We start from the raw sequence: 20,584 nt of genomic DNA on the forward strand, positions 1-20,584 counted from the left end.
ACACATGGCATCCTGTTAACACCACTGCTTACAGGTAAGCCACAATTCTATCATTTCACATTACGAGACTAAATCGTGACGATTTTGGTCTCGATACGTGTATCGTTACAGGCTTAGTGTCTATGCCTCTGCCAACTGGTTGAAAGTTGCACTACACCCAACTCACCTTGGGTGTCCCGATGTGACAAAGATACTCCTGCCCCTCGCAGGGACTTGGGGCGGGACTTCCGCGAGCGTATGGCGACGCAGCGCCGGCAAGCGGACCAGGACAGCGAGGCCGCCGCACAGCAGCTAGAAGACGAAAGGCGAGAGCTGCAACTGCAACTGGAGACGCGGGAAGAACGTTGGCGGAAGGAGCTCCAGGCCGTCCAACAGGTTTGTCCCTTTTTGACCCTGCCCCACAAATTTTAGATTTTATTGTGGTCTTGACAGGGTGGGTTTTTATTTTGCGGTTGTGAAATTCTTTCCCCAGTTTTTTTGCAGGACTTTTTACCTTTTCCATGGTTTGTCCAATTTTTTTTTTTGTGTGTGTGTGTGTGTGTTTTTCACATTATTGCAGTTCTTCCAGGTTTAGCAATTTTTGTTTTTCCTTGTTTTTACATTTTTTCCCCCACTTTTTTTGCAGGAGTTTTTACCATTCCACAATTTCCGTGGCTTTTCCAGTAGTTTTTCGATTAAAAAAAAAAAAATGTTGTACTTTTTGCATTATTTGCAGTTCTTCCTGGTTTTTTACCATTGTCCATTATTTTTTGACTGTTTTTGCAATTTTTAGTGGTTTTGGTGGGGTTTTATTCTTGAGTTTTTGTATCAAACACCGTCAATGTTGGGAACTGTGAGTGTTTTCTTTTTTAAGACTAGAGTAGAAGGATCTCGTCGAAGTTGGGGTCATTTCTTCATTGTGGGTCACTTCCTTTTGATTTTTTTTTCTAATTTTTTATGTGCATTCATCTGTCGATATTTGACATTGCAATCGAAGCCTATTGTGATCCTTCTGGCGGTAAGGAGAAGCATGGTCTGGAGGAGGAACTTGTCGAAGCCAAGCGTCGACTGAGCAAGGTGGAAAGTGATGCCCTACGTCTGCGCGCCAACTGGAACCAGCTGCTCCAGGTAACCACTTGGGTGTGACTTCTCGTCCGAAAAATACAGTGCGTATGTGCATATATAGTACTGTGCAAAAGTTTTAGGCAGGTGTCCTGCCTAAAACTTTTGCACAGTACTGTATATTTTTATGTATATACAGGATACACTGTATGTATATATTTTCCCCAAGTGGAAGCTTCCATGATCCTAATAAATTTAATAATTAAAAAAATATATGCAAAAGTTTTAGGCAGGACACCTGCCTAAAACTTTTGCACAGTACTGTAGATAGATATACAAATAATGGTAATCGACAAGTAATAGCAGTTCATTAAATCAATATTAATTCAAACTCATGGTTTCAAAATGAAACTAAAATGATAACATAACAAACTAAATAGCATAACTAGTAGGGATAGTGAGACGAAGCATTGAATTACTAGAGCCAGTTGGTTCGAGAAAGGGTTCATTTCTCGATACTTAATGGTACTACATGCTTTGGTACCACCTATTAGCTAAGTGTATAATCATTTGTCTCTCAACCACGTGTAATACGTTGATTTTTCTTGTGTGTGTCTGTTGAGAAGGAATTAACTCAAAAATATTGCCTGACCAAATCCTCTATGTACATAGATAATCACATGTGTATATAACAGTACTTCTCAAACAGACCATACTCACGTGACGTCACAGCCACGCCCCCGCGCCATGTTGTCCGTATACTCGTCATGTTAATGCATTAGCGCTTCGTAAATTCTTCCTATTATGGCGTGTTTTTCTGCTCGTTAACATTAATAATCAAAATGGTGAAGTAGTGTGTGGCGGTCGGTTTCAAAAACAGAGAAGATAGATGGAGAGACTTGAAGTTTTACCGTATTCCGAGAGACCCGGAGAGGAGAGCGAGATTGACTGCTGCAATTCGACGAGAAAACCGGGCTCCAAACGACTACCACAGATTATATAGTAGTCATTTTATATCTGGTAAGATGCATTTAATATATATTTAGAGGGTTTTGGGCTGACAACCACAATTAAGATCATTGCTAGGCTAATCGCCGACAACATACACGTATGTATGTAGTGAGAGTGCTATTGCTAAACCATATAAACATTAAAAGCCCTAACTCCATTGACAAACGACATGAAATACATTAGACTTGACAGTGGATGTTAGCAAGAACAAAATATTTTGAATTGAAAATTTCGGAACTCACCTTCCCGAGCACAAGATTCCTGCTGAATTTTCATGTACGAGGACCCGTTTCACCCAACCAGCAACGTAGCATTTATAAGCCTCCAAGCTCTTAAAGTTTTTCAAACTTTCGTGAGAATAGGCTGATTTTGTGTGGACAAGATAGTTGTAAATATCAGGGTCAGGCAAAGACGGCGAAGTCAGCGGGTCGAAAAACATCGATTTAGGCATCAAATATGGATCTGGCGAATGGATAAACTGAAGCTTTTCCACATAATGCCTTTTATGCAACGCATCCAATGAGTTTACGGTGTCAGATAACACCGGGGCTTCCATGAATTGCTCTATAACTTGCACGACTAATTGAAAACAATGAGAATAGGTCTAAAAAATACGGACAATATGGCGGCCGGATACAGCGACACGTCATTTTGTGACGTAGGTGAGTAGGGTCTATAGTGGGGTGTGCAGTGCGATGACGAGGGTGACGCATGTGACCCCAGGGAACATACTTATTTGCCGTATGAGAATAAAAATTGCACATCCCAAAATATCTTTGATATCTGTAAATGCATCGGTATTTGAAAATCCCACATGGGTTGACCTCTAATTTCAGTGCAGTCGTGTTCAGACTGGGATACCTCTCATACATCCCATGTATGAAAAGGACTGAACCTTGTATCAGCGAGTTATTTGTCATTTACTGAATTTGGTGTGTTGGCAAAAAAGGCCAACTTTGGCACCCTGGCCAGGTCAGGCCCGTTAATGAAAAGTCATCATTTTGATAACTTTAGATGTCATATTTCTCATTAACAGTCTCACTAATTTTGAAGAGGATCCAACTAACTTTCTAGGTGCCAATGTCTCAAATGTGCACCCTGTAAATTGACTAAAATGGCAATTTTTTTGACGTTCAATCCGAAATACACAATTTCCTGTTGAGGTTGGGATATGGGTCCAAGAGAATTTTTGGTGCAGTTTTGCACAAGGTATCAACTCCCCAATTTTAATCACTATGTTGAAAAAAACCTAATAAGCCTTCTCACCTGATTGGAACTCTCCTTTACCCTACATTTCTAATATAGCCTGAGGTTTTTATATACTGTAGCTAGCTGTCAAACGTCTTGCAAAAATGCACATCCTGAAGCAGCTACATGGGACAGCTTGGCAGAGAAACTTCGGATTTCATAATTTTCGACACCTCCCCTAAATGAAGTGAGCCTCTCGTACGCACTTCATTACTCAAAACTACTTCGAAGGCTCTGCACAACATGTTACATTACCAATTAGTAGCAAATAATGAAACGACTAGAACAGTAACTGAAGAAACAATTAGCACAAAACAAACTTTATTTGGATCTGTGGCGCCGCATTGCATGCTGGGAGGCATGTTGGCAAAATGTTTGGACAATAACAGCAGGTGTTATCTGTCTCTCCCAAGAGATTGAGCAGTGATGACCTTCATTGTGATTCATTTGCTCTGTAGTCTTTAAGCCCAAAAAGCCAACCGTTTTGGGCTATATGAACAGAATACGTAAAGATTTATAAGAATAATTTGTTATTCATTTGAATTTAGAAATACTATTCCCGCATTGTTTGGCTTCACTTCACCCCCCCCCCTCCCCCTACTAGCTCTATGTAACATTTTTTTCACAGTCCGAAATCCACAAAATGTGAGATGACAGGCGATTGCCTGCTAACCCTAACCCATTTTGTGGCTACTTTATACTGTAGTCTGCACTACAACTGCATGTGCAACTGAAACTAAAATATTTTATTGCATAGTAGTTATTAAGTTTTTGGACATTTTTTTTTATATCGTATCGTGAGGTTAGGTGTATTGTCCCTTCCCTACTATATATACACAACAGTACGGAGGGGAAAATTTTTCAATACTCACGCCTCACATTCAAGAAATGACACGAGTCTACACTCTCATTTGCGGTGGGTTCTCTTCAAGGAGCAAAGAGGAAAATAATACACGCGGCCGGTGTCGGGTGACCTTTTGTCCGTTCTCTTCCATTTCGCAGTGGCACGGCCCGGACGCCGTCGCCACACCAACTCCCCACCTCGAAGATAAAGCGACACGACTCCTGGACGACTATGAGCGGCGTTGCCGAGTAAGAGGCAATCGTGCTTCCTTCGTTGCATTCGATGCTGACGTCCGACAACGCTTTCAGGAACTCCAGGATAAAAATGACGAACTGAGCTCAGAGTTGGAGCTTCTCAGAAGTCGACGGGAGAGTCGCGGGAAGTCTGCCGACATCGCCGTGCGCGAGCCCAGCTGGTTGGAAGAGAGCGGACGCCGATCAGGTGAAGTGGCATTATATCGTCGGCGCTAGACCTCAGATCGGTTTGAAGCGAGACAGCTGGCAGTGGATTGGACATCTAATAATGACTAGTTTCAATTCGAGAATAAAAATAGATACGTGATTGGAGGTCTATCGTCATCAATGGCGCCGAAAGGCATTAGATTGATGATTTTTCTGCTGTCAGTCAATGCAACAGACCATATTTTGAAGACTATAAGTTGCACTCACAGGTGGTTATGAGTAGCCAAAAATGTTGCTCAAGTAGGAGTAAGTGAAAGTCGCACTTTTTTGATACTTTGGCTGAGCTGCAACTTATATAATGTTCAAATATAAAATTTGACATCTTCTGATGTCTGTAGTGTAAACATTAACCACATCGTGCCGCCAGAGAACGCGCTTGGCTTGTGTTTAAGAAGCAAAGAAATGTGAGAGTTCTTGTATTATTGATTATATTTTTCCAAAACAGGATATTAATTATGATTGATTTGGAACGATTTGATTCAATGAATGAAGTTCTCTGTACACTTTCATTTAAATCCTTTGATTTGCCCACTAGGCCTCTGTATTGTACTTTATAAAAGTGTAGGGATGTCCCAATCACATGTTTTTGCATCCGAGTCACCTTAATTTGAGACGCTGCCGATAGACCCCGGATCCGAGATATATGTATATATATATATATATTTTTTTATTGGAACATAAGTTCCAAACATGTTATATTACTGTTTACAGTACTTCCTCTTCCGCTTTTTCAGGGAGCGTTGCGGAGAATAATATATATTTATATATATATATGTATATTTGTTTCTTTTGGCAATGCCATTGTATTTCTTGATTATTTTGTTACTTTTTAACCCTTTAAAAAAAAAAAAACTATATATATATATATATATATATATATATATATATATATATATATATATTAGGGCTGTCAAAATTATCGCGTTAACGGGCGGTAATTATTTTTTTAAATTAATCACGTTAAAATATTTGACGCAATTAACGCACTTGCCCAGCTCAGACAGATTTAAATGACAGTAGAGTGAAAGGCCCGCTTGTTAATTGTGTTTTGCGGAGTTTTGCTGCCCTCTGCTGGCGCTTGGGTGCGAATGATTTTATAGGCTTCAGCTCCCAGGAGCATTGTGTAATTAATTATTGATATCAACAATGGCGGGCTACTAGTTTATTTTTTGATTGAAAATTTTACAAATTTTATTAACACGAAAACATTAAGAGGGGTTTTAACATAAAATTTCTATAACTATATATACTAACATTTTTCTTTTAAGAACTCCAAGTCTTTCTATCCATGGATCGCTTTAACAGAATGTTAATAATATTAATGCCATCTTGTTGATTTATTGTTATAATAAACAAATACAGTCCTTATGTACTGCATGTTGAATGTATATATCCATCTTGTGTCTTATCTTTCCATTCCAACAATAATTTACAGAAAAATATGGCATATTATAAAGATGGTTTGAATTGCGATTAATTGCGATTAATTAATTTTTAAGCTGTATTTAACTCGATTAAAAATTTTAATCGTTTGACAGCCCTAATATATATATATATATATATATATATATTTTTTTTTTTTTTTTAATTAAAATCTGATCTTTTTCACCCGGTTCTGATCCTCTGAAAAATGCCCCGATTTGCGATCACGTGATCGGATCGGGGACATCCCTACTATCTCATGCGTTTATTTCTAACTATAGCTGCTGCAAACAAGTCTGTAATACTGTGTTTGAGATAGAGTGGTACCTCGACATACAATGGCTTCGACACATGATTTTTTTTCGACATCCGATGTAAATGTGACTCGCCAATTGTTTTTACATCCGATGACATGCTTGAAGTACGACGATTTAAGACAGCGCCGCAGTTTGTTTTCCTGCAACAGCAGTTTCTTGTGAGAGAAATCAACATGGGTTCCAACAATGTTAGTGCAGGTGGTGAATAAAGGTAAAAGGTGAGGCTTACCATTGAAATCAAGATAGATGATAGAAAAATATGAGTGTGGGTTGCGCATCCGTGAACTGGCTCAACATTACGCCTGTAGACGAGCTTTGATCTCGGCAACACAGAATGTCTATTGCCCGTCACAGCTGAACAAGTGAAGTGAAAGGATGAAGTCCTCTCTCACTCTGACATGTAAACCACACGGTGCATTCAGGTACACCACGCAAAAATACATCTGCCACATTTGAACCCGATTTGTCACATTATTACAGGTAATATTATTATTACTATTCCGATTTTTATTCATAATTATTTGTTTTGCTCTGTGTAATTGCTATTTGCAATAGTACCAGCAGTATTTATTAGGATTTACTGTAGGTTTTCAGGCTGTGGAACGAATTAATGGAATTATAATGTATTCTTATGGGAAAAATCCTGCTCGACATACAACCTTTTCGACTTACAAAGAAGGTCCTTGAATGTATTAACTTCGTATGTAGAGGTACCACTGTATTTGTAGACAAATGACAGAAACCATATGCTACATTATGCTCCAAAAATTTAACTTAATTGTCCATTGTGACTTGGCTTTGTTTTTTTCTTTATCTGACGCATTTTTGACTAGTTCTATGTATACACTAGAAGACCCTGGAAAATAAGTACATTTCTAACATATTGCAAATTGCTCGTAACTAAGTGAATGATGTGTATTTACTTTTGTCTGTTTTCTTTTCAGATGACATGAGTCGTCGCTCATCACGTTGCCGTCGTGCCGCCCTCGAGCCAGACGACGCAGCGGGTTTTTTTCCTCTTTGTTGTCTTTTGTCAGTCAATTTGTGTAAAGTCCGAGCTCTCTATGTTTCGGCTTTGGCTCGACAGCGCCTCTCTTCAGCGTGGAGATGGAGTTTGCGATGGAGAAGCTGAAGAGCAAATATGAGCGAGAGATGCGGCACCTCAACGCCCGCCTGGATACGCAGGTCAGCCAATACGAGCGCAGGATGGAGCGTGATAGGCAGAGCGCAGAGGCCCAACGCAAAGACATGGCGCAAACATTCCAGGTGAAGTGTGGAAAAAGTATTGGGTGAAAACTATACTCGAGTACTTGAGGAACTGGACTCAAGAGTTGTGTTGCTTCAAAATACTCAAATAAAAGTAGTCATTGAAAAAGATTAAACTTAAAGGGTATGTAGCGACAAAGGGGGTGTGAGACATCAATAGAACCGTTATGTGCCAAGATAACAAATATTGATAAAGTTAACAAAAAAATCAATCACATTAATGAGCAATTATCGAAAATAGATCGAAAATGACGAACGTTCCCGAAAGTGTTCCGGAAACAGCCGAATGGGGCGGGGACGTCACGACAAGTGATTGACAGTCGAGGCGGAGCCAGGTGCCATTGTTTTTTAACGACGAGAGAGTAGCGTTGGGGTTTGTTTGACGAAAACATCACAAAAATGGTTCAAAACTGCTGTGCTATGTGGTGTACAAATAGTTACTTATCGGAATATAGTATCCATGAGTTCCCGAACGCGGAAAAAAAAGCTGGACTACGCAGACAATGGGTAAAGTTAGTCCGTGCAAAGAGGGCTAATTTTCTAGACACAGCCTCCGGCACGCTTTTCTGCGGTGCGCATTTTCCACCTGAAAGCTTCTCGAACTGTGGACAAGTGAAATCGGATTTTGCTAAAAGATTGCTGCTCAATGGAGATGCGGTGCCGACCATACACGCGCAGCCACCTAAATGTCCCGAGATATCAAGAAAGAGGACGATGAGTGGCAAAGGAGGCTAAGGCTAAGCAAAGGAGGGGAGCAGCCAAGCTCGAAACGGCCAGAGTGAGTACTCTTTTATAATAAATGTCACGCATTGGATACAGGACTGGACACATGTATAAATTATCGTTCGTAAAATATATAGAACAAATCCTCTGATCCCATTGATATTTGTGTCTGTTGGCAGAGCGAAAAGCTATGATAGCGCAATAAATGATAATTATTCTATGCATTCCTTTATTTTGCAGTCACGATGTATCAGCTTCACAAAAAGAAATGCAAAACAAATCATTGGCGTTTCCCACACGATCTGCTGCCGATGTTTCATCAGTGTCATTGCTCCCCTCAATGACCGTTTCATTACGCTGCATTGGCGTTCGTTTGGGCTCAAATTGGTAACCTAAAACACCGATTAAAGCTTCGTAACTCTCCTCGTCACCATTAGATGAACATTCGTTACGTCCTTCTACGTCGCTGAAACTAGAAACGAAATTGTCTGCCATCATCACCGCCATTCAGTATTAAAGCACTGAGCCTTTTTCTTGTTGAAGAAACACCCCTCACTGTCAGTTCTGAATTCTCTTTTATTGACAACGAGGGGTGTTTCTTCATGAGGGAACCTGGAATATGTGCAGGACGAACACAATGCATCAGCATAAACAGCTCAAAACACCCCGAATTCTCCCCTCACTAGAAGAAATGATATTGATGCAGACAGGCGCTGCCCCCCTGGTGGCCGGTGGCACTCTCTTCACTTGTCGTGACGTCACGCACACAATCTGCCAGATCTCGGGCGCCGGTCGTTTTAGCTTGACAATCGAGCCAAATTTCTCTTTTTCTTGTGTGTAATTACACGAAGTGGCATGATATGAATACAAAAGGCATGCGTTTATGGATAAATGATGGAATATTAACATTTTCCCAGGGCATGACATACCCTTTAAGTATTGGGTGAAAAGTATACACAAGTAATGAATAAATTCTTATGATTTATTTTTTAAAAAAACAATGTCGTCAGTTAAGCAACCAAATATTTTACTCAAGTGAGAGTACCTTTACGGCGGCACTGTGGCTGAGTGTTTAGCACGTCTGCCTCACAGTTCTGAGATCAAGGGTTCAATCCCGGCCTTCCTGTGTGGAGTTTGCATGTTCTCCCCGTGCCTGCGTGGGTTTTCTCCGGGAACTCTGGTTTCCTCCCACTTCACAAAAAATATGTGTGGTAGGCTGATTGAACACTCTAAATTGTCCGTAGGTATGAGTGTGTGCGTTTGGCTGCGATTCGCTGGCAATCAGTTCAGGGTGTACCTGTAGTTAGCTGGGATAGGCTCCAGCACCTCCGCGACCCTCGTGAGGAGAAGCAGCATGAGAATGAATGAATGAATGAGAATAGCTTTACTTCAAAATAATATCATCCAAGTTAAAATACTGTAATTATCTCAAAAATTCATTCAAGTATTTGGTAAAAATAATACTCAGGTACTGAGTCACATTTATAGTGCTATTTAAATCGAAGTAATCAGTAGAGTAGCCATAAATGGTACCTTGTAAGAGTAGTGTTACTTTGAAATATTACAGTACTCAAGTTAAAGTACAGGTAGTCCCCGAGTAATGAGTTCCGTCCTATGCTGGCGACGTCACCTGAATTATGATGTATGTTCAGGAATCACACAGGTATCCATAGCACACAAGCCAACAGAAAAATGACATAAGAAAACACAGGAACAGAAACTAGAAAAGAAAAAACATTAAAAAGGCACAAACTATGTGCACAACAAACAGGCTTTTACGCCAATGGCGCCACATGCTTGCCCTACATCGATAGGTTTTTGTAGGGTCAGTTATGTTCATTAAAATACTATTATTTTCAGACTCATTTAATCGTCACATGAACTTATACATCAGATTTCTTAATAGCGCTTTAAAGGTGGGACACTGTACCATCTAGGCACATGCAATAACAGCCTCAAGGCATCATTATAGGCTACATTTAGCCTCTGCTTGGACTTCGCTAAGTACCTGGTCCACAGGTGAGCGGTGTAAAACGGATTGCAGTATGCCCATAACAGTGATGTTTACGCGTGGAAGGAACTCATAGAAAATTTTCTCTTAAGCATATTTGCCTGTGCATAGGTGTTTACTGCATCGACGGTGAATGTCCCGGTCATCTGACAAATCACCAGTTATAAAGTGGCCGAGATATTTAGCTTCAGTGCAGACATTCATCGCTTTTTTTCCCCTTAGCAGCAGGGCCGAAAACCAAAAGTGATTTTTGCCATGTGGCAAAATGTTTTTGCTATGTGGCTTTTTTTTGCCATGTGGCTTTTTTTTGCCATGCGGCAAAATGTTTTTGCCATGCGGGATTTTTTTTTTTTTTGCCATGCGGCAAAATGTTTTTGCCATGTGGCAAAATGGATTTTGCCATGTGGCATTTATTTGGGGTATGTGGCAAAATGCATTTTGGTCTGTGGGGGGGTATAAGGTATTTTTGGGAGTGTATGGCTGTCTTGCAGGCCATACAAGTCCATGCCATTGACGGCTATGCACGTCCAAATTGTATTTTCATTTTAAATGGCAGAAAAACATGTGTGGCTGTGTTTTTTGACCATACACTTTACATTAGAGCTTATCGACATTCAACTGCCACCCAAGTAAGGCTCTACCATTGACGGCTATGTACGTCCAAATTGTATTTTCATTTCAAATGGCAGAAAAACATGTGTGGCTGTGTTTTTTGACCATACACATACACTTTACATTAGAGCTTATCGACATTCAACTAACACCCAAGTAAGGCTCTGCCATTGGCGGCTATGCACGTCCAAATTTTATTTTCATTTTAAATTGCAGAAAAACATGTGTGGCTATGATTTTTGACCATACACAATTAGAGCGCATTGACATTCAACTGGGACCCAAATAAGGCTATGCCATTGACGGCAATGCACGTCCAACTTTCCGGTTCAGCTTTCTTTCTGCACTGATGAATCTTTGGTATCTGGTCACTACGCCCGCTGTTGGACCATCAGGTTATTTCAGGAGCCTCGCCAACAATGAAAGGAAAGTCTTAATTTTATTGCCGTTTTTCTTTGTTTTTGATTGTGTTGTATGTTGAAAAATTAAAGACTTTGTACATCTCAATTTTCTTTTATTTTCTTTTTACTGTGTGCTGTGTACATACATCTACTGATGCATCTGGACACATCTTCAGTGACCTTCCTGGAATCAATGGCTGTTTCAGGTCTTTCATCATCATACACCCTCCTCCAGGTGACCACGGGCTTAATCAGACCCCGGCTTGTGTCCAGATGGCGAGCTACCATGACACCATGGCTCTCCGCTCTTGAGCCACAGCCATCACGAGGCTCTCTCTGCCGTATCGGTCATACTGTGGATGGCTCTCTTCTTCCTCTCTCCCTCAATGCCTAAAATATTGAAGGCCTTGGGTAGTGAACGGGCTGCGAAACCCCTACATCTGACTTCAACTGGGAGACACCTTGCTCTCCACCCAGCTTGCTGGCAGTCACTAACAAGTCCCATGTACTTGGAAAGTTTCCTCTCAAAGGCTCCCTCAAGTCGATCTTCTAATGGGACCGTTAGCTCCAGCAACACCACTTGTTTGGTGGACTCAGAAACGAGGACAATGTCTGGCCCAGGGGGTGACAGCGATGTGACTGGGGAACTTCATTAGTCGACCGAGGTCCACCAGTAGATGCCAGTCTCTTGCCGAAGCCAGAATATGCTTCCTCTAGGTAATATCGTTAGAAAACATAGCATTAACTTTCATTGTTACGCTGACGACACACAACTGTATTCATCAATTAAACCTGAGCAGGTCAGGCAAGTGGAAAAACTAAACGCCTGCGTCAGAGATATAAATACCTGGATGAGCACTATCTTCTACTTAACCCTGAAAAGACAGAAGTCCTTATAATAGGCCCGAAAAGTGTGAGAGACTCCTTAGCTGCCCAGATAGTCACTCTGGACAATGTAAGTGTAGCCTCCAGCACCACAGTTAAAAACCTAGGAGTTTTAGTTGACCCTGACTTATCGTTTAAAGCACACATTAAACAAACCTGTAGAACGGCTTTCTTTCACCTGCGCAGCATCGCCAAAATTAGAAATATTTTATCTAAAAGCGATGCAGAAAAATTAATTCACGCGTTCGTTACATCGAAATTGGATTACTGTAACTCCCTACTTGCAGCTTGTCCTAAAAGCTCTCTAAAAGGTCTTCAGCTAGTCCAAAACGCAGCAGCAAGACTTTTAACAGGAACCAATAGAAGAGAGCACATCACCCCTGTGCTCCAGGCACTTCACTGGCTTCCAGTCGAGTTTAGAATTAAATTTAAAATACTCCTTCTTACATTTAAGACCATTAATGGGTTGGGGCCATCTTATCTCACCGATGCTCTGGTTCCATACCGCCCCAACAGAACACTCCAATCTCAGAATGCAGGTCTACTGGTAGTTCCCAGGGTTTATAAAAGTACTGTCGGAGCTAGAGCCTTTAGCCACCAAGCCCCTGTTTTATGGAATCAGCTTCCAGCTAGTATTAAAGAAGCCAAGACAGTCTGGACATTTAAGATTAGATTAAAAACGTTCCTATTCGACAAACCTTATGGTTAGGCTAGTTGAAGTCGGAGTAGACTCACAGTTTAGTCTAAGCTGCACTAGAAGCTATAATGCTGGGGAAAGTACAGCCGCTGAGTTCTATCTCCTTTTCTTACTCTACCTACCACTTGTCTTACTTTATTTCTATTTTCCAATGTTAATATCTAGTTGTCTAGTCTCTTCATCACTAGTCACCCGGTGTCCCCTTCCCCCAGGGGGGAGGGGCTATTTTTCAGCTGCAGCCTCCTGACTGTCCGGACCCCTGGCTGGATAGACGTCCTCGCTGCTACCCCCGTCTCATCTGACTAGAGGGACCTCTTCTTGCTCCTCTACTCCACTGGATTTTTACGGACTATAATTTCGCTTGCTAATTCCCATTAGCAGTTCTGGGGTTCCTGTCTATCCGTCCTGGGAGTGGATCTCTCCTGACTGTGGTACTCCCCGAGGTTTCTCATTTTTCTCCCAATTGACTCTGGAGTTTTTGGAGTTTTACCTTGCCGGCATGGAGGGTCTTAAGGATAGGGGATACCCAGGACTTCAACTGTATCTATTCATCTTTGTTGCTTCATTTCTAGTTATGTATCATATTGCCTCTGTAAAGCCCTTTGAGACTTCTGTTGTGATTGAGGGCTATACAAATAAAACTGAATTGAATAGAATGCCAGCAGATGTTATTCTGGCAGGGGCTGCCCTCTCCCCAGCTTTGACAAAGGTGATGGTTGTCCTTGAGGGTTGGGCCTGCTTTGCCCACACCAATCCAGTGCTGATAGCTTCAGCAATGGCTTTAAGGACTTGGTCGTGCCTCCAACGGTACCTTCCATCTCCAAGCGCCTTGGTATAGCTGCTAATGATATGCTCCAGGCTTCCTCGCTTAGAACACAAGGGGCAAGCTGGTGTTTCGGCTAAGCCCTAAGTGTGCAGATTCGATGGGCTGGGTAGCACATCGTAAACTGCCTGAATGAGGAACCTAATGCGCTGAGGCTCAGCTCTCCATAGCTCCGCCCTTGTCACTTTCCTCTCCATTGCATTCTCCCATCTTGTCCAGGCTCTCTGTTGTTTCATTGCCACAGCCAAGCAAGATCTTAACTTCTCTTCGACTGCCCTAACCTCTTCCTGAACTAAGCGCTTCCTCTTTTCCCTTGATGTTCACTCGGGGAGATGGGAAGGACCCTAGCCCAGCTCGGCCTCGTGGGACCGCACCCACTAGGTTCCTATGGCTCAGCCTTGCTTCAGCTTCTTCGACCGCATCCTCTGCTTTCCGCTTTCTTCCAGTTCTTACTTGGATCCCAGCGTTGGCCACTTTTGGGTCACTTGAGTCCCTGTACTGCAACACTTCTCTGGCTCTTGACACCTTAAATTCCTCTTGCAGGGATCTCAAGGGCTATGCTGCTCAGACTCCTCGGTAAACCAAGCAATTGTCGGAGGTGACTGCTGACTTTCCTGTCCAGTGTCTCCACTGCCGAAATTAGGAAGGTGTAGATGAGGAGGGGCCGCAGGATCCTGGAGAGAATGATATGCTGGTAGACCCAAGCTTTGAACTTTCCTGGGAAGGCCTGACTTGTCCACAGATTTCAGCCAGCCATCCAACTCAATGCAAGTTGACTGAATTGATGATGTATCTCTCAGAGAGCAGTCAAAAATCTTGCCCAAGCTCTTGACTGGCTTCTCTGAGATGGTGGTGATGACTTTTCCTGAGATGTTAAACCGGAACTTGTCCTTCACCCTCACTTTCTTCAACACCATAGATCTTGACTTGGCTGGTTTAAAACTCATCCGGGCCCACCTCACCAGCTTCTCTAGACCCTTCAGGATCCACCGGCAGCCTGGGACTGATTCTGTTATGACTGTGAAGTCATCCATGAATGCCCTGATGGGTGGCTGCCGTTGCCCGGATCTCGATCGAGGCCCTTTGCAGTCTGGCTTAGCAGACCTGAGGAGCATGTTCATGGCCAGGGAGAAAAGCACCACAGAGATTGTCCACCCTTGAATGATGCCGACCTCTACCTTGTGACACGAAGATGCTGTTGTTCCTGAAGAGATCCTCACCCTGAAGTTGTTGTAGTTGTCAGCGATGAAGTCTCTACACCTGCTGGGAACATGATGTTTTGCCAGAGAAAACTGGACAAGCTTATGAGGAATGGAACCGAATGCATTCGCCATGTTGAACCACAACACCGACAGGTTGCCTTTGTTCTTCCTGGCCTCTCGGATTAGCTGTGTCACCACACCGGTATGCTCCATACAGCCTGGAATACCACCCTTCTGGACTGATGTATCAATGTAGATGTTCTTTACCAGGTAGGTGCTCAGCTGTCCTGAGATTACACTGAAGAAGACCTTTGACTCGATGCTCAGCAGGGAAATAATGCAGAAGTGATCTATGTAACTGGGTGGAGATCCCCTCCGTCAGGATCCACACCCCCTCCGCCACTCGCCATTGCTCTGGAATATTTATCCTGCTCCAGATAACTGAGTTTCCACAGATGTTGTAGGAGTTTGGGACAGTTCTTATACACTTTGTATGAAGTGCCACTTGGTCCTCAATTTTCTGCTATTCTCTTTTTACACATACAGTATACTGAAACTCTGAAGCAATGTATTAATTCTAGTTTTCCGTCTGTCCAAACAACTGTAAGGCTGCCAATCCAATTTCGCAGCTAGAGGTAAAAAACTATGTATGTGGCAAAAAGAGCTGAGGAGGATGACATCAATGCTACATGATTTTTACGCGAAATTGCGGCAAGCTAGAAAGAGAGGTCGTTCTAAAATGTGGGAACACTATGATCTCATCGCTCCTGATAAGGTACATGCGCTGTCCATAAACACGTAACATAAGTCATGCCATTTTAAAAAGTTACATTGCTAACAAAATAAAAGTTGTTGCCAGAGATGCGTCTGATACCAGGAGGTCAAGGAATGCCTCAGCAGATGCAACGAAGGCGTTGCGGTGATAGTTTACTGATCCACCCCTGGGAAGAGCCGAAAACCCACTTATTTACTGGCAAAATAATCAATGTGTACCCTCATTTATTCCATTCAGCAAAACATTATTTATGCAGACCATCATCATCATCTGTTTCCTGTGAGCAAGTATTTTCTAAATGTGGAGAAGTTTTGAGCAAAAAAGAAATTGACTCAATCCAAAAACCCTGCAGATAATAATGTACCTCAATAAAAATCTTTGAATGGTCCCCATCCCACATAATGACCATAGTTACTCAAGCACACTGCAACCCCCCCCACCCCACAATAGTCAATAGTCACCCTCTTAAAATATTCGCCTACGCCACATTTTAACAAATTACTCCAGCCCCCCTTGAACATTTCTTCAGGATGCTTGCCACCTCTACTAAAATTTGCTACATCCTTAGTCAAATGGATTAATCAATTCTGCCCCTGAAATGGAATTAATAATCAATACAGTGTAATGAGAATTTGGAACGGTATTTCATGTTTTCAAAAGACAAGTAAATAAAACCCAAAATAAAGTGACTTAGGCGATTATGTTAAGTAGATGACAAAATAGCACATCAAAATCAGCTTTCCTGTGTGCATCACACTTCAGGGGGAAAGACTGCTTGTGAGCCCCTGCAGTTCCAGCTTTTGTCAGGAGATGACACTGGTAACGAAGTTTCATGAACTGAACCTATTTTCGAATTAATTGGCCAAGTGGTTCGGAACTTCACATGAAGCTTCATTGGCCATCACTAGGCGAGAGTATTTCTCCCAGTCTCACACCATTACTTACTTTGAAGCAAGAAGAGACCCTGCTACCCCATTTAATGTGAACAAGTTGATTTGCATACCAGAAAGCTAGAATACGGATGATATATTTGGGCACCCCCCGTTGTGGAAACATAACAAAAGGTTTGCTATGATTAATCCGATCAAAGGTTTTCGATGGGTCATTAAAGCATAAAAACATTGTTGAGTTCAGGCTTTAATACTTAAGTAATAGTTCTTTCAACGCAAATCTGTTCCATGTTCTCTTTCGAACCCGAACTGATTGTCACCTGTGGAAATAAATATGGCTATTCTATTCCATATGATTGTCTCCAGCATTTTAGAAAGTACACTGGCCACAGCAATTGGTCTGTAGTTATCTTTACTATTGAGTTTACCAGTCTTAACTTTTATAATAGGCGCAAGTTGTAGAGCCATCATAGAATCTGGTAGAATGCCATGTTTAAAGAAACCATAAAAACGCAAGGCAAGAAGAGGAATTACCTTCCGACTGGCATGTTTTAAATCAGTGGTCTCCAAACTATTCCACATGGGGCCACAGTGGGTGCAGGATTTCACTCCATCAAAAACAAGACCACACCTTTTCACCAATCTGGTGTTTTATAAGTGTAATCTGTTGATTGCTGTCAGGTGCTGGTTGTTTTAGTACAAACCACATTGGTGAAAAGGTCTATGCTTGATCGGTATGAACAAACACCAGGACCCACAGTGGCCCTCGAGGATCGGTTTGGAGACCCGTGTTTTAAATGCTCAATTGTAATGCAATCGATAACATAAGCCTTATTGTTCTCTAGATCAATAATGGCTTTATTGATTTCAGCCGGTGTGATCACTAAAATCTCATTGATCAACAATATCAGGTATGAATATCACCCTTAATACAGTTGGAACAGCTCATAGTAGTGCTGTCTCCATAATTCCGCAATGTTATACGGACCACATATTCCATTGATATTAAATGGCAAGGGAGCCGCATGTAATTTCCACGTAAATTGGAATTAAACCTTTAAGTCCCCATAAATACCCCAAAATCTCAAAATAACTATCCGAAAACATGTACTATGCATTATATTAAAAAATAAAGTTAAATGGCGGAAAAGACACTGTTAAGCGACCAAAAAAAAACAAACCAAAAAAAACCCCGACATAAGATAGAATGGCGGACGAGACGTCGTAACACGGGGACTACCTGTAGTCATCCCATAATAGAATTTAAAAAGTATTCAGTGGAAAGAATACTTAACTACTGAGTAACTGCTTAGATTGTCTGATTTATTTTACAAATGTAATCAGTAGAGTAGAGCTCCAAATCATATTGCTCAATTTCAAGTAGTCGTCTGGAAAAATTCACTTAAGTACAAGTAAAAAAGTCTGTGGTGAAAAAAATGGTCAAGTAGGCTGTAAATGCTTATAATGCTCGTTTTAAAACCATGTAATCAGTTGAGTAGGCAAAAATTCTTCTCAAGAGTAGCATTACTTCACACATGTACTCAAGTAAAAGTATCAAATATGGTAGGGTAAATCAACTTTTTTTCTCCAAAAGTTACTCAAATTATTATAACGTGTTACTATTAAATACATACTGTATGTTTATACTGGAATGCCACTTCCAGTTTGGTTCTTCACCATGTTCCGTTGTTGACAAAGACCTATTCTTCTATCCACCCCTCCCAGCTGGAGATCAGTGAACTACAGGGCCAGAAGTTGGCGGCAGAGCGTCAGGTCCAAATTCTCAAGGAGACGCTGGACGAAGTCCACAACAGCGTCCGTAAAGACGTGCAGGAGCGCAGGAACGCCAACCTGCGGCTGGAGGCGGAGCTCAAGATCAAGACGGAGCAGCAAGTCGCCACTCTCAGGTGGGTGTTTAATGCTTTCAGTGTCTTTGCTGATGATAAACGTTGAATCGTTTGGCATCCAATCAGTCTTGTGCTATGAATTGAAATGTGTTTAGCGCTAATCTATTTGAAATGGGAGAGCTCGAAGCGGATTAGCAAATTGATGACATAATCTTTTTAAAATTGTTGAGAAATGAGCTAGGTATGACAATTTTAATGTTTGATAGGAGGGTTGCCTCTTTTAATGTGCCATGTTGGTAGTGGTGACGAAATGAGTCAATGAGTTTATCACTAATAGACGTCCAATCCATTTGAAGCCTGAGGGCTGAATATTTGCATTCACTGCCAACTCTGCCGTTCAAAGAGATTGGACGTCTAAGCGCCATCAATGAGTTAACATCATGGTTTGAGCAGACACTTTGGCTAGGGTCACACTGCAGGTCTTGATGCACAAATCTTATTTTTTCATGTTTTTCCGACTCGAGCGACGACTCATGTCATCTGAAAAGAAAACTGACAAAAGCGAATACATGACCTTCACTCGCAAAGAGCAATTCGCAGTATGTTAGAAATTGACATATTTTCCAGGGGGTCTTCTAGGGTGTACGTCGAACTAGTCATATACACTTTGAATATAAGAATAAACAGAGATTATTTATGTCTGTTTTTTGTTTCGTCTTTATGGAAATCAAAATATGACCACCCTAAATTGACGTAGAGCCAGCATGTGTAGTCATTTGTTTTGATGGATGCGAGTTATTGCGTATGCTTAATACTTGAACAGGCTCAAAGCAAAAAGGCAGTCTGAACGGGCACGTCAAAAAAAGACCTGCAGTCTGAACCTAGCCTTTTTGTCATTTTCTATGACTTTCACATTTGGCTTTATCGTCCCCTTCTTGGGACAGTTCGGCGTGGGCTACGGGTGACCTTGTGATGTTGTGAGCAGGGAGGACAAGGGGCTTGATCTCTTTCTCAAGTCGCGTCGCGCCAAAGGTCGGTGTCACGCCTTGCGGCAACAGTGGAGGTGGGAGAAGAAGAGGAAGCCGGAACGGTGGAGAACTTACATTCTAGCATCGGAAAAGATGAGCATGAACCGGGAGAGCAACAAGATGGTGGAAAAGAGGTCAAATGAAGAGAAATCTCGCACGCTCGAAAAGGAGGAGTCACTGGTTCTCGGGTTGGAGATGAGGAGCTCAGAAAAGCTCCCCGCGCGAGAGGCTCTTGAGCGGGAACGCGCCACGGTCCGGCGCCAGAAGGAGGAGCTTCTCCGATTGAGCCTGGAGAAGCGCGGCTACATGAAGATGGCCGACCAGCTCTCAATGCAGATTGTGGAAATGGAGGAGGAGATGCAGGCCCTGCGGGAGGGCGGCGTCCATGTCACGCGGGACGAGCGGAAGATGAAGAAACAACTTGTGGAGATGGAGAAGCTGGTTCTTCTCTTTCAGGAACGGGAGGATCAGCCAAGGTCCGTGGAGCGCCGAGCCGTTCGACTGATTCTAACCCATCGTCGGCGCCGCTAACAAATGTTGCACCAATACTGATACGGCTATCGCAAGGGCGCAGGTTTGCATAGGCTCAGTAGGGACAAAACGCTACCAACTTTTCCGGCTGCTCAAATTGTCCCCACCAACTTAATTTGCATTATATAATGACTATACTTATATAGGTAATTTAGATTGTCTTTCCATATGTTGTATGGAGAGAATTGACCCATTATAAAGTATCATTATGTTCAAACTTATGTTTACCACTTTTCCTTGCTGAATGTGTTATTTTCTACATTACTTATTTAAAAATATTTTAATTTGCAGCAAAAGACAACCAATTGAAGCAACGTATTACTCTTATGGTGAAGGACGATGTAGGTTAACATGTAGTTCCATGTATAGGTTAAGTCACAGGTGTCAAACCGATTCCAAAAAGGGCCTAGTGGGTGCAGGTTTGCTTTCCAACCAATGAAGAGGACACCTTTTCACCAGTTAGATCTTTTACATGTGTAATCAGTTAAACTTTATCAGGTGCTGCTTGTTTCAGCAGGAAGTTCATTGGTTAAACTCTCTGCGCGTTAT

At 42.0% G+C, this 20,584-nt stretch overlaps 1 protein-coding gene across 8 annotated transcripts in view; it reads left to right on the forward strand.

Moving 5' to 3' along the window:
* The window catches only part of ninl (ninein-like), a 124,509-nt gene that overhangs the window by 55,069 nt on the left and 48,856 nt on the right, over positions 1-20,584 (forward strand). For 6 of the 8 annotated variants that reach the window (XM_057849502.1, XM_057849499.1, XM_057849500.1 and 3 more), the window contains 8 exons: positions 210-375; positions 1,003-1,107; positions 4,303-4,392; positions 4,453-4,585; positions 7,289-7,351; positions 7,432-7,610; positions 18,355-18,536; positions 19,462-19,980. In XM_057849502.1, the coding sequence (XP_057705485.1) occupies positions 210-375; positions 1,003-1,107; positions 4,303-4,392; positions 4,453-4,585; positions 7,289-7,351; positions 7,432-7,610; positions 18,355-18,536; positions 19,462-19,980 (1,437 nt within the window). The remainder of the gene's footprint in view (positions 1-209; positions 376-1,002; positions 1,108-4,302; positions 4,393-4,452; positions 4,586-7,288; positions 7,352-7,431; positions 7,611-18,354; positions 18,537-19,461; positions 19,981-20,584) is intronic. The other 2 variants (XM_057849501.1, XM_057849504.1) reach the window with 2 other exon arrangements.

The sequence above is a fragment of the Corythoichthys intestinalis genome, chromosome 11 (genome assembly GCF_030265065.1).
Source record: "Corythoichthys intestinalis isolate RoL2023-P3 chromosome 11, ASM3026506v1, whole genome shotgun sequence".
Taxonomy (NCBI): domain Eukaryota; kingdom Metazoa; phylum Chordata; class Actinopteri; order Syngnathiformes; family Syngnathidae; genus Corythoichthys; species Corythoichthys intestinalis.